Source organism: Lissotriton helveticus, chromosome 5_1 (assembly GCF_964261635.1).
Source record: "Lissotriton helveticus chromosome 5_1, aLisHel1.1, whole genome shotgun sequence".
In the NCBI taxonomy this organism is placed as follows: domain Eukaryota; kingdom Metazoa; phylum Chordata; class Amphibia; order Caudata; family Salamandridae; genus Lissotriton; species Lissotriton helveticus.
Window position 1 is genome coordinate 340,057,488 of NC_136065.1, and position 14,687 is coordinate 340,072,174.

At 45.4% G+C, this 14,687-nt stretch overlaps 1 protein-coding gene across 1 annotated transcript; it reads right to left on the bottom strand.

The window, feature by feature from the left end:
- Nucleotides 1-977: 977 nt before the first annotated feature.
- Nucleotides 978-13,412, bottom strand: TMEM52 (transmembrane protein 52). Its single transcript, XM_078642455.1, has 5 exons — nucleotides 13,066-13,412; nucleotides 12,330-12,373; nucleotides 10,610-10,654; nucleotides 4,297-4,478; nucleotides 978-2,875 (listed from the first exon to the last, which is right to left on the bottom strand). Exons 1-5 carry the CDS (start codon nucleotides 13,120-13,122, stop codon nucleotides 2,490-2,492), a joined length of 714 nt encoding a protein of 237 aa, XP_078498581.1. The 5' UTR covers nucleotides 13,123-13,412; the 3' UTR covers nucleotides 978-2,489.
- Between the last annotated feature and the right edge of the window lie 1,275 nt (nucleotides 13,413-14,687).

Below are 14,687 nucleotides of genomic sequence, written 5' to 3' on the forward strand. Positions count from 1 at the left end.
GCTCAAAGTGAAGACACCGATTTGATTCAGAGGGATGTGCCCTGGTTGAACTCCAGGCTCCGCACCACGATACAGGCCAAGTAGGCGTGCAGGCCTGTTTGAAAAGCACTTGTAATAACACTCTTTGTCCTGAAGGGGACTCAGTGCAGCAGGACCCTTTATTCAATCTGTCAATTGTGAGTTTAGTTAGGGGATTTCTTCCAGGCCAGGGTCTTGACAGGAGAGTCTAGTAGTACGCATACCGTACTCTGCTCATTAATGTGCAATGCCACAAGCACAAATATGGCTGTCATTTTATGTAGTCTCAATCGCCAGTTCTTTAGTACTAAAGGGGGTGCAATTGCACCAGATCAGTTCCTACTAGAATGTAGCTCATGTGGACAGAAGCAGCTTGAAGCCACGCCAACTAGAAAGATTCACTGTAGAGCTCAGATGTGCTGGCTTGGAAGCATTTCTAGCCCAAACTTCTTAAGTGTTAGGGTCTCATTCACACTGGAGAATGGGATTTCCTAGGCACCAATCCCTAGCAGTGTCTTGTGAACTAAAGACCCTTCAAATCAAGCTGACTGACAAAGGGAAGCCCTAAAATGCTTACTTCAAGTAAGAAATGGAAAGCCACCTTCAGAAAAAGAGTTCTAAAAAGGACACAAAAGTTCTCAGGACACGTGTCCTAGCACGTAAAGGAGGGCGTACTTAAACACTGTGGACAAAGAACTCTAGGGTGACACAGTTTCACTCCTCCCCGACTAAAAGGGCTGCAATCAAAGGCCCCACGTTTCCTAATCACAGTTTAGAAAGTTAGGAAGCAAGTTTAAGGTGTGACCTCAAATAAGCACTCTGGTAGTACGATGAGACACCTACAGGGACCATTTACCAGAAATTGGAGATGGATGGCCAAAGAAGAGGGGGGGCAGGGCAGAGAAACATTATCAAGTAAAATGTGCATAACAAGAGCTATCCAGAACAAAACAGAATAATTCATAAAATGCAGGCATTTTATTATTATTTTTAAAGTCTAGAGGCATCAAAAATGGATTATGTAACACATAAACATTTGTGTGTTGCAGCACACCACAATCCACATTATACAGCAGATGCTGCTCCTTGGACAGTCCTGTACAGTTTATGAAACATTATGCATCAACGTTGCGTAGCAACAACTTCTTTGGACCAGCAATGTGCTAGAAATTAAACCTCCTTTGCGAAGGGGGAAAATCGCCTACAGAGGCATATGGATAACCATCGGATGTCAATCAGATGCCCAAAATGTGCAAGCGTTCTCCATCAAATAACAGGACAAACAAATACTTTAACAGATTCCAAGAGCTGTGTCTTAAGTCACTTTCTTTAAAATGGCACTGAGAAAAGGGGTCTCTGGGCCAGTGACCTCAGCTCCCAGAACACATGGTCACCTGTTGCCTCTTTTCTGCCAGACTCTTGAACTCTCCTTGCACCGGCCAAGGGACCCAGTTTTCCCCCTCCCCAAGAAAAATCACTCCCACTGAACCACATAAATAGGCCCTTGCTTCCTCTAGCATAGTCTCCAGTTCCTGGAAGTGGAACCAAAACCTGCCCACAAGAAGAGTTCCTCTCTCCCAGCTTGTTGGTGGTAGAATGATATTCACAATGATGAGTGTACTGGCAGCAGCCTCTTTTGACCACAGCAGTAGAACCAAAGTCTTGAGATCTGAGACTCCATTAACCACAAGAGCTTTCTACACCTGGGTGGTCCTTTCAAATCCGGCCTTACCACTTCCCAATGAACAGCTGTTAGCGACACATGTGCAACAGGTTTTACACCACAAACGAGAGCTTCACAGCAGCTGGCACTTTATCGGCAAACTCTTTGACGGATGTACAAGCGGCCTATTTCTCCACCAAAAAGAGGATCCTTCCATAACAGATCTGGTTGCCTGACTCTACCCTCCACTTGCCTGGACATTGTAGGGGGATCTGAGGCCGCTCTCAGAATCCAGCCTCTCCTCCAGAGGTGGTGCCACAGATAAATTCCCGATTCCCATGTGGGAGGACCTTGTATGAGTGTTTGTAACAGCCACAGATGTACCCTGGTGTACATGCCTATTGGAAACAGGGCCCAATAAGTCCATGCGTTGCCACCTGGCCAAGCGTAGTCACTCCCGCGTGCACCGGCTCAGGGTGGACATGCGCCACCACTTAGCACAGGCTGCTCACTCCAGGTCAGCTCAAGTCTTTGAAAGTGAAATGATCTTGCGTTAGCTTCGGTGTTGTGTGCACGCGATGAGAGCAGATGAAGCGAGGTCAGGGGGACCACTCGGTGAGCCGTTTACACGTCACCCCGCCCCCTCAGTCGTGAGGTAAGTCACCAGGTGTTGCCGCATTTTTTTCCCTTCGCTGCCATGGTAACCCGCGGCGCGTGTCCTCCACTTTCGACGCCAGCACGGCCACAAGGAGGGTCATCTTTCCAGGGCAACAGCACGCGCGCCAAACACGTGTGTGGCGCAGCAGTCTCAGTCTCTGGCACGAGGAGGGGAGGACGAGGGGCTGCCCTCCGCATTCACGGACACGGGGCTGCCCTCCGCATTCACGGCCACGGGGCTGTCCTCCGCAGTCACGGACTCCGGCTCCTCGTAGGAGGGCGGGACCTCCTCGTCCCCAGGCTGCGGTTGCTCCTCCTCCACGTCCGCCTCGGGAGCAGCGTGCTCCGGGATGTCCTCCAGCTTCTGGACAGCTGGCATGGTCGACGGGGCGTCGGTAGCAGGGGCGGACATCTTTATGGCCTCCTCGTAGGCGGGCGGCATCTCCATGGCATAGAGACTGTAGGCGGGGGGAGACAAGGCGCCGCGGTCCATCTCTGCGAATGCGAACAAGTGCGGGTACTGCACCGAGCTGTAAGCTGCAAAACACAAAGAATATCAGCAATAAATATATTTTATCAAAGTATTACTGTCAACAAGCACACAGGCTGCGCGGTCTGTAAATAGGGAGCGTTACTGCTATCCAGCTCAACGTTACTTATTTTATTGACCAGGGAGGAGGACAAAAGAGTGAGTCAACCACGTGCAAGTCAGAGGTTTAACAGCTGTGCACAGCAAGGGCCATGAACCCATTCAAATATACCGCAGCGTTTTAGAGAAAAACATCTAACAGGAAATGGCTTCAGACACAAATATAAAATAGTTCCGGAACTTACTCAAAGACACGGGCACACTTCGATGAAAACTACCAAGAAGTTAGGCATAATTTCCAGTCACGAAAGTAGATCAAATTCGGTGGGTAATTCTATGTAGGGCTGCAATAGCGTATATGACAAGTTTTGCCTCTTTGCTCGGCGGATGACATCAAAATCTAAACATACTGCATAACTTGCCATGAAGAACGTTAAGGCCATTGGTCCGATTGTGGGAGTAGGTAACTGAAACAAAAACTGTTTCTATTTCACCGAGGTAATCAAAAGGTCACAGTACACATGCTTAAGGGGAATAGTCAGCTAAGACATTAACAAGGCGGTCATGAGCCGATAAGGCACTGCCAAGGGTCTGGGCGATGTCAAAGCCATGGCAGTTGTTAGACACACGACTGATGAGACCTTTTTGGTACCCTGCTCGGTATGCCATGGCCACCAACGTTTTCCCCTACCTAAGAATATACATAGATTTCCATATATAACAAGGAGAAAATTCACAACTTAATAAGAAGGTATGGCTGGGTCATAATCAGTCACACCTCAGGGTTCCTTTCCCAGCCCATAACGTTAAGCGCCCTCTGTCATTTGTAACCTCTGTCTCCTTCCTTTCCTCATACATTTCTAGTTCTCATTTTCTTTTTTTTTTAGCCTCCCCCCCCCCCCCCCATCTACCCACTCAGTACAATAAGGCCATCTTAGAATGCTATGACAGGCGATACCTATGACAGGCGTAAACTTCAGCCAGCCCCGACTTCATAACAAACAGTACTTTTCATTCTATGGCCCGTGATGTCACCTCACCATTGTAAGCATGAGCCTACAAATCTCAGAACACACAGGAGCAGCGGCCAGAAATTAGGCCCTTCTGAAGGAGTTACAGAGGGCTGGGCTGGGGCAGTTGGTAGCGGCTACTCCCAGATTTAATTTCAGGTCTGTTTTCGTTCATAAAATCTCCTAATTTCTCTTCAGACCACTTCCTCACTTTGCTGGGAGAAGCTAGTGACAACTTGAAGAAATATATAAATAAAATCCAACTACGCTCAAGGGATCATTGAAATAATCACTAGACCTATATTAAACAGTCTGAACCAACACTAGTTGTAAACTCCATACAGACCCAGCATACTTACATGTCACAGTGCTGTGGATGGTGCTGTGCACAGTGCTGTCGTTATCCACAGCAATGACAGTCACTTCGCAGGGGTGCTGCGGTTGGGCTTGTGTGGGCCGTTTTGCTCTCCTGCAGCAGAACTTGACGCAGCTGACCGCTATGCCACAGAGAAGTAACAGAAATATTGTAAGCAGGATCAACCTGAAATGATAAAGAAGGAAGTGTTAGCCTTTAGAACCAATCACAAAAGCCTAGACTCGAGGCTGTTCAAGATCCCTGCTAAACTGATCCCATGGCAGCACAAACCTACGGTATCAGGCAACATGCACAGTTTAGCAGGTGTCATCCTCTTCAACTGACTATTCATATTACCACATTACAACAAACAAAAAACACTATGCACTTTACACCAACTCCTTGCACTAAAGCAGTACCGCCTCATACAAAGCTTCAGCCATCCATTAAACAGGTCAACAAAACATATGTCTGGGTGTGCAGCCACTTCTGGAAAGTGAGTGGCATGCATACTTTAGTAACTCTCAGATGTTAACAATACCGCTCACAAGTAGAGGTCCAAGTGGCCATGGGGACACGGGAACAACGTTACCAAGCTTTATTAATTTGATCAAAGAAATGTCCATACTTTTTATTAAAAAACAACCGTTCCCGAGACAGTTGAGGTCCCTGGATTGAAAGGGGAGAAGAAGCGTCTACTCTGAAGGGTGGAAAGGGAAACACAAGAAGAAGCAAGCCTTCTCTTTAGGCTGCATGCTCCTGAAAGAAATATAAATGTGTGCAAACGATTATCAGCAAATATAAAAAGACTACTTGGGAGTCAGTATAGGCTTTAATCGATAGAATCTGGAATTTGCCTTGTTAACCATTGGAAACCAATGAAAAGAGTGTGCATTGGGTACAATATGCATATTACAAAAAACATTTTGAATGCACGATAAACATTTAAAAAAATATTTTTGAAGATTGTGACAACCTATTTATACAGAGTGCAGCCTATACACGTCTTACTTTTTTTTTTAACTAAAAAGTTGCTTGCTCACAGTGCTTCGATAAACACTATATACACATCACCAACCAGAATTTAAATGTGAGCGTTCATTTACACCCACAGCCATATGAAATCACTTTAACCAGTCAAGCTGTCCTGAAAAAAAGTATTTTTCACGGATACATTAAAGTTGCAACAATGTTTTCGTTTAAAGGTGTGTGTGCACCATATTTTATATGCATTTCTCTGTAGGTGAAAGGCCAACAAAGAGTTAGGAAATATTGTATTCTTTTTAGCTAGGTCTCTGGCCCCTCCCAGAGACTGGCTGACGACATCCTCATTATACCCAGGATCACAGTTCCCATACTTGTATTTACGCACTTGCAGCGCTGACCACGAGACTAAACTACCTGCCCTCAGAGCTGCCGAACAACGTCACTCCTTTATCCTCAAACTGTTCCAATGGAAAGCGCAAGACATTCTGAAAGAAAGGTCCCCGCTGGACACAACCAGCATGCTTCGTGCTAGGTCCGAGTGATTTTTTTGTCGTTGCTGTCGTAATCATGAGTATTCGCCAATTTCACGCTGTGCTATCACGTGTCTCACAGTCTCTATTATTGAAAACAAATAGAAATTAAATATTTAAAAAGCATTCTTCCAATGTAAATTAGGCAAACGCGCGCTTCTTACTGTTATCAGCCGAATACGCATTCGAGGAACGGTTGATAACAGAAACCGGTGGTGCAAGGTGTGCTTCCCGCCCCCCACCCCCCTTATAGGGGTGTCCATGGCAGCATGCCCAGGCTTGCGCACTGGCGGGCTTCGAGAATAGAAACGATGGCTTGTCGGGTGTTAGTTGGCTCGGCCTTCCCACAGTAAGCCGCAAGAGATCAAATGTCTCCAATACTGGAGAGCACTGCAAGCTGGTGTGAGACATCATTTGTACCTTTGACATATGCACACCATGAAATGTGGGCCTGGATACTTGTGCATGCGTATCGGTAAAGTGCTCACTGTATCGACCTCGAAAGGCTGATACGGGGACTGGCCACCGAAACTAGTCAATCAATCATGTACTGATCCCGGATAGCTGCCGTCCCGATACGCCAAAGCCCTCCATTAAAATTCAAGCATCAAAAATACTTAAAACTATGAAAGAAGGAAAAACAAGCCTGGCTAGGTTTACAAGTGATCTAAACCAGGGCGGATTCAAGACATTGAAGACTCCCTGCGCACAAAAGGGGCAGATTTACAAGCTCCCTGCGCTGCCAGTGCGTCACTTTATGACGCACCAGTAGTGCATTTTTCTGCCCCATATTTACAAGGGCAGGAAAAGCCACCCTGCATGGCTTTTCCTGTCCTTGTAAATACGGCCCTTTACACACGGCACTTTGTGTGAAAGCGTTCCATGGGTGTTCCCACGCAACACAGATATGTATTTACTCTTCTATTTAATTTGTGATTTTGAAATTATATGATTTTACACTATTAATGGGTGACTGAGTTAGACACCGCAATACGGAATGGTTAGATAGTTTGTGCAATATTGTACCAGAGCACCCAAGTATATATTGAATGCATTTTTGAATATGGTTTTATCAAATATAAGAGTATTTTTATGAAAATAAATTTTGAGAGAACAATTTACTCTAGTGTGGAGCAATAACATTTTTCAAGTGTCAGTTGTAAATCAAAAGTCATGGATTTATATGTGTAGGCCTCATGGTCACCAATTGAAAGAATCACACAGAAAGGAATCTTTTTTGACAAACCCACGCAACACAGAACCAGACATTCCCAGATTTACAAGAAATCGTAAGTCTTGAAATGCGTCTGAATGCTACGCCTTTCCCGGAGGAGGCGTAAGGAGGCAAAATGTATTAATTTCTACACGTTTTTTCCCCTCTTTCTTTGCGTGCTGCAATCTGCAGCACACAGAAAGAGGAAATCACCTCTGTTTATGTGTAGGAAGGTGTCCCTTCACGCACATAAACAATCCTTTAAATAAAAGACATTTTACAAGTTCAATGTGCGCTAATGCAGCACATACAGAAGTTGTAAAGCGTAATTTTTGATTGTTTATGTGCAGTAAGGGTTCCCTTTCTACACAATCTCCCTAGGACACATGCATCCTTGCAACATGGTGGAAGGGTGCCTGCGTCCGCGCATGGCAGCAGTTTGTGCACCAGCACAGGGGGAAGCACAGAGATGCAATATATTGTTATAAATATGTTGCATCCCCGTGCTTCCAAACTAACGCAGCGTAGCAAAATTACTTGCTGCACCACGCTGCGTTAGTGTGTTTAGGGCAGATTTACAATAAACTAACAACAAGCTTAGGGAGGAGATGTAGGCAAGGGGTCAATTATCCGTTGTTGGACATACTTAGTACAATTATTGTCAACTGCTACACGTGACCTAGAAATACGTCATCCTTACAAACTACAACACCTGTGACTCAGCAACCATAGCCGCTACGAAATTGCGAGCGCTCAGAAACTGGTTCACCAAAAGCACTTCCCACTGACCAAGTCTGCACTACACAAAAAGAACAGCAGCACTAGAGTGCCCCTGTAAATTTGCAGCCATGGCTCACCTGAGGGGCGTTTTAGCATTGGTTACTTTTGTGAAGGAGGCTTGAACGACACAGTGGTTAAACAGGTAAGTTGTTTTATTCGGACAACAGGGAGCAGACCGTCCCTTGCTTGCCAGCAACAAACTGTAGCCCAAGAAAGGTTCGCCTTCAAACTTCTATGTAGAAACTTACAGCTGTAAGATTTCACTGACCTTGCGGCTTGAGATGGAGATCATGCCAGGCACTAGACGCCACACTAAGCTCATTACAACACATCCCCTTCAGTTTTAAAAAACAACATAAGTTACTGGGGTGAACACTTGCAACTAATGAAGTAAGGAAAACCCCTTTTGCAAAAAGAGCTATGTCATTGTTTCGGGTGGTATCCGATCCCTCACGCTCCTTTCTTCTCTGGAATTGAACAAGTTCTGAAAATCTCTCACCTCTGTGGTGGTAGGCGGGACCCTGTTTGCTCTCACACACCCCTCAGTCTGCAAACTATTTCCAAAACCACCATCATTCATCACCACGTACGTATTCACCGCACGATCGCCACCTTTCTGGAATATTGCATCCCTGCGACAATTCCATTGGTCACCAATGCAACAAAAAAGTAGCACAAATGCACCACTTTAAATGGGTCTTTGAATTTAGACAAACCTCTCACTACCCAGCCAGTCTTGATCTTTAGCCAATCACCCTCAACAATCACTCCTTTAGAAGTCACCATATCCTTCCCACACCTCGGTTTCAGCTCACCACCACTTGCCACCCATTCCTTCATCCATGAAGGTACCAGTTTGGAACCAGAGATTTCTCTCAAACTCAATGGAGAGTTTAGAGTGACCTCCTCCTTGGTGGTACGATATGACCACACAAATTCCTCCACAGCCTTAGCAATATCCTGTCCTGAGGCCTCAGCCATTTGAATCACACCCTTCCCCATCCTGTTAGCTCTAACCAATCGCATTACTCTGTGGGTTGTAGATAGAAGTACAATGATGCATAATACCATGCTGCTGTAGATACATCCCCAGCTCATGGGACACTTACTGTGTGCTATGTCCGTTATAAGGATCGATGGAACTCCTTCCTCCAAGAACAACTTTCCCAAGGGATGAGTAGAGGCTTCAATGGCAATTTCTTTCATGAACACACTCAACCATTTGGAGAAACACATCCAAAACCACCAAAGCAAATCTGCAATCCCTGCGTAGTTCAGACATTGGGCCAATAAAATCATACAAACACTATACCAAGCTTACCCTGTATTAGACACATGCACCACAGCTGATTGCACTCCTACTTTAAGCCTCTATTTGCCCTTTTCACAAACATTGCATCTCACCACCCATGCAGTGACCGGACCGTTCATGTCTGGCCACCAAAACTACGCCTTGGGAAGATGTTGGGTTAAACCCTGCCCCAAATGGCCCTCATGAGCATTGTTTATTAACTTAGGTCTCACTCTCACAGGAGACACAAATCTTCCTCCTCTCATCAAAACACTATCTCCACACATGGTCAACTCCTCTGCAACATTAACAAAAGGCTGCAAAGATACCGCCACACAACTCTCTCTCGTTTGCCCAGCAATCATGCACATTACTTCCTTATGGGTTTTACCGGCATCCATTTATTGGTGACACTCATCCAGCGTACAAGCAGCGGCTCCTTCTAACACATCTTGCACAGATTAATTAATTAAGAAAAATTGTGAAGCAGGGATTCTGGTGCCTTTTGAAATCGCACTCAAGTCAATCATCAGGCTGGATGAGAGTGTGACAGGTTTGGAAGCCATTCTCTCTCAAACACATAGTAGAGGTGAGAAGGCTTCCAGAAGGCTTCCTTTTGCATCAAGGATGTTAACTTATGTGGAAGAAACTACTTTGTTATTGAGAGAGACGCTCTGGCCGCTGCATGGGACGTGGAGCATTAACGAACATGTATCAGGGGTACGGAATTCTTATTACGATCTGACCAGAAGCTCCTCATTCAAGTTATTCTTCCTAGTGGTGGTGGCAAACGCTCCGCGAGATTGGCTGCTTGACTCCAAGAATATCTTAATGTGCTGGAGTATATACAGACCTGGAGGAACACACGGGCCAACTGTCTGTCTAGATTGTCAGTTGATGGACAGTTAAAGGGAGTTGAGAGGAAATAGTGAGGATGCTGTAGCAATCCTGTTCATCCTCGTTGCCAAAATTGATGGGAATGAGGCTCAAAAGACATAGTGGTTAAACTTGTAAGTAACGCTATTCAGACAACAGGGAGCGGACCGTCCCTTGCTGGCCAGTAACAGACTGTAACTTTAGCCATTAAACCTCTATGTAAAATCTAACAGCTGTAAGATTCCACTGACCAGACAGCATAAGATGGAGATCATGCCAGGCACGAGACACAACACTACTAAGCTCATTACAACAGATACACATACTGCACAAGAGGCCTCTTCTCTATACTACAGAACCACACCTGGGTTCCGGAGTAGCGTGCTACTCATTGAAAAGCGCTCCATGACCTCGCCAAGGGGTTGTGAGGGCTACATATTTACAATCATAGCATAGGTCGGACAGAGCATGGGCACACCAGCAGAGGCCAAATGCAAAAAGTCTCCCTACAATACCGATACATCACTATGGTGTAGGTTAGAAAATAAAGCTCATACAGCTGAAGCCTGTGTTACTTTCAGTCACAGTATGGATAACAAATTAAAAAATAAATAAATGACAAGCAAGAGTGGATACTTACCACACATACCACAGGCTAGTCCAATGAGTGCCTTCTTTAGGGCACCTATGGAGGAAAATTATTCATATTAGTTCAGAACGTATTACTGCCATTTTATACAATTAACATTATAAATGGTGGTAAAAATAAATATCCGCTTGACAGTAGTGTAGCACACAGCAAATATGAAAAGTGAAATAATAAAGGTCCTAAAGGAAAACATTCATATAAAGAACGTTACTTTGAAAAAATATTCTGGTGAAATTGTAAAACAAGCAATATGTTCTAGTGAAGTTATCGTCACTGATTGAGACTGCTAGGAGATTCACTCAGTAACCCTTTAATGAGGTCTACCAATCCGGGGTGGCTTCTGACTGGACATGAAATTAACAAGCATTCACTACTAGTATTCAACAAACAAAATGAATGTTACCCAAGACAGGTGTAAGCAATTGATAACCGTCCTCTTCGACAGCAATCACAAACCCACCGCTGGCCCGAGTAAAACACGGCCCGCAAGCTAGAGGCCGACTAAGAACATGAAGGCACTGCAGGACGAATCGGAGAGCTGTCTGGGCATGAAACCTTGGGAGCGTGGGGAGGAGCCTTCAAACAGATAACAGAGCTACGGGGCCGTACTAATGGCAGCATGGACAACATACAAACACAAATCCATTCAATTACACGTCACTGCAAAGTAGAAACAGACAGATATTTGGGTATGAAATCTTAAATGCGCTGTTCCTGCCATTAGAGATTGTTTTGAGCGGCTCTCCACAAATTATGTTTAGCATTTGACAAAAAGGGGGGTTAGTAAGTATATAACTACCTAGGACAGGCGGCCAAGCGATATGTATTTAACTTTTTTTTTTTATTACACAGCGGCTTCTGTTCCAATATTTGTTAAGTATACGGAAAACGGACACAGCAATGCGATAGTAAAACACTTGGTGCCAGCAGTTATAAGGAGGTCGACTAATCACAGAAAACTATTTACAAAATGTACATTTTTCAGCGAAAAGCAGCATCGTGGGCAAAACGTTACTGGCTGGAGAGGAATATTGGAAAGGAAAAGTATTCCCTGTAAGTATATGTATTGCCACAAGGAACCAATCTAAGCTATTTGCAAATATACAACTCCTTTTAATAATGAACAAATGCGCAAAGCCTTCATACACTCCAAAACTCATTGGCCTACGCCAGTAACAACGTTGGACCCCTTTAAAAACTAAACATCGGAAGGTCAATGTTCCACCAAATCAACTTGCTGCACCATTCTGTATCTGAAACATATACCATCAGTAAGGAGGCAGTTGGCATCCAATGACTTCAGTAACAGTACAGGCTTCAGCACTCACGGCAAATATCCTGTCTATCGGCACTAGTGAGTTTAGTGCTTGAAACTGAACTATAAAAGTGCTAGCACTCATTATCCATGAGTACCTGTTTGCTATTCAGAAGTGCTGGTTCTCTGTCATTCAAATTATTCACACCTTTGTCACGAAGAGTTGGCATTTTCCCTTTCAAATTACAGATCAGGTACTCAGTTACTACTATTTAAAGCGCAGCTTGGACTACAATATTTCTACTTCTGCATTACGCCAGACCACTGGCGAATCCACTCGTCGTATACTCAGCTGATGCATCAGTCAGAGGACACTAAACTACCGTGCATGACCAAAACAGACAGATTTATAGTAGCCGGGATGCCCCGCCCCCAATCTTAGTTGCGGGTACTTACTGGGACGACTTTCGACAGTCCTCTTCTGCCAAACCTGGGGAAATCTGCAGAAAAAAAAAAGAAGCCGTTAACAAAGGGAGGGCTACATGGTAGTAAGGCACATACATGGGTTTACACATATGTAACCGCAAGCTTTGATGAGAGACGGGCTTTACACAAGTACAGTAGGGAGCGGGCAGGCAGGCGTCTTTGTGCAGGCTGAGCACATGGCAGCCAAAGGGGAGGGAGCCGGTCGGTTGAGGCCAAGTGTCTGGATAGATTTCTAGGGGCAAAACCACAGAGCCAGAAATACACTGACGAAAAGGGTTTGGATTGTTTTCAGGGTGCGCGTGACAAGGTAACCGATGGAAAATAAATCTTTACACGGAGCAGCAGCGAGGGCAAAATCAAGAGGGAAAAAAAAGACAAGGAATTCTAAACGCAGGGAGGACTATATCCTAGAGTAGGAATTTTAACGTTAACCTGGTGCTCTATTTTGGCGAAGAGTATTATTCCTCGGAGGCAGGGAGGGGGGGTTGACTGCCTATGGGGGCGCGGTAGGTCACTAACACCATTTTCGTGAGTGATGTTGTAGCGTACCATAGAAGGTGTTTGTAGTGAAAATGTTCCTGGTGCGGGTGGGTGTGCGCGATGATGATCATTTGTGGTGGGTGCGCTATATGTGAACGCCGCGGACAATCGGGTGGATACAAGGGGGGGGTGAATTTGCGCCAGACAGGGTGACCCACAGACTCACCAGCAGGCCGCAGCACAGCAACAGGGCCCGCGAGGTCCAGCGGATAGGTGACTCCATGTCTGCGGGCAGAGGATGGACAGTCCCGGTGGACACGAAGACAACGACAAGCGCAGACGAACAACCAGCACAGCTCAGCAGACAGGTCTTTAAGGGACTGCAGACGGACGGAGGCCACGCCTCAGACCAGGACTGCTCTGTGGGTACGCCCCTTCTTCGCTGGCTCAAGGAGCTCTCCCCCTCCCGGAGCCGGGGCCTGGCCCACCCCCGCAGCACGCCTCACTCGTAGTATTAGTACACGCCCTGGTGCACTGGCCCACTGTCATGCAGCTGTGCCTTCGAACGTAATCGACACCGAAGAAGGACTGACAACAATGCCACCCGCTGCTGGCATTGCGCGCGGTGGCCATTTTGGAATTTTAAGCAGCCCCTCCCCCCGCCACGCGTAGGAGAGCTCAACCAACATGGTCACTGTGCTTTACATGTAGACTAGAGGGTGCGTGGATTGCTGCTTAATTGCCAACAGACCCGAATGCGGCGGGAGACTCCAAATTTTTAAAGACCTAAACGGCTTCATTTTAGCTGTCATGGGCATACGATCGCCTCTGCTTTCATGTCAGTTAGTGGGAAGCTGCATTCCCCTGCTTATTTCCCAAATCGCCCCTTATAGGGCTGAAAATGTTGGCATATATGTTACCGATAGAAAGAAACACTTGGACAACGACTGACCTTTTTGTTTAAAAAAGCAACATTTAGACATAATTGTAAGGTCCAGTCTGTCGTGTCACATTTTAATTCCCCAATGTTTAGCCTAGCATTGTCTTGGCAGTAGGGTTTTGTGTGTATGCTGCAGGTTTGATTATGGGGACACTGGGTGGCACATGACTCAACTCTAGTGCTTTTGTGGTTAGGCAAGGATGGGTGGATATTGAAGAGGTAGACACCAGTGAAACAGTTAAAATTGGTGCTTTTCTGTACTCTTTCATTACATGTATAGCAGCAGTGCTGAGAAGAGCAGGTACTCCACTGCGATTTAAACAACATCAGCATACAGATGGTAAATACATTAATGTGCAGCCTCTGCAAACATAAACTTCTTGTAAGCACTGCAGAAGTCATACACAGCATCTCTATTGGCCTCAAACATCTTCACTCACTGCACCCAGTTTTTCTTCACATGGCCAATAAACCAACATACTTTCTCTCATACACCCAAAGGGTGCCCAGGAAACGGGAACATCGGAGCTCTTCAATGAGTTGGTCAGGACCAAGAAGTGCTATATGAAGTATACACACTGGTCCTCCTGACCTTTGGATGCAGCCCCAGGGCAACAGCAGCACTGGGCTCCTGTTTATTAGACTCAGGACTAACGTTGATAAATATATTAAAATAAACAGATAAACAATTATTTACAGCTGAACTAAAGCTAAACAAAATAAATAACTTAACTAAGTGTCCTGTACCACTTAACTTAAGGAACACTTTCATTTTTAAAGATCTCTTGCAACAAACGTGTAAAAATATAATAACATCCCTACAAAATTCAAAAGGTGTATTTTATGAACATGCAGACGCATTTCACCGTAGTACATATTACTATACAAGTGCATTGAGAAGTCTTTTT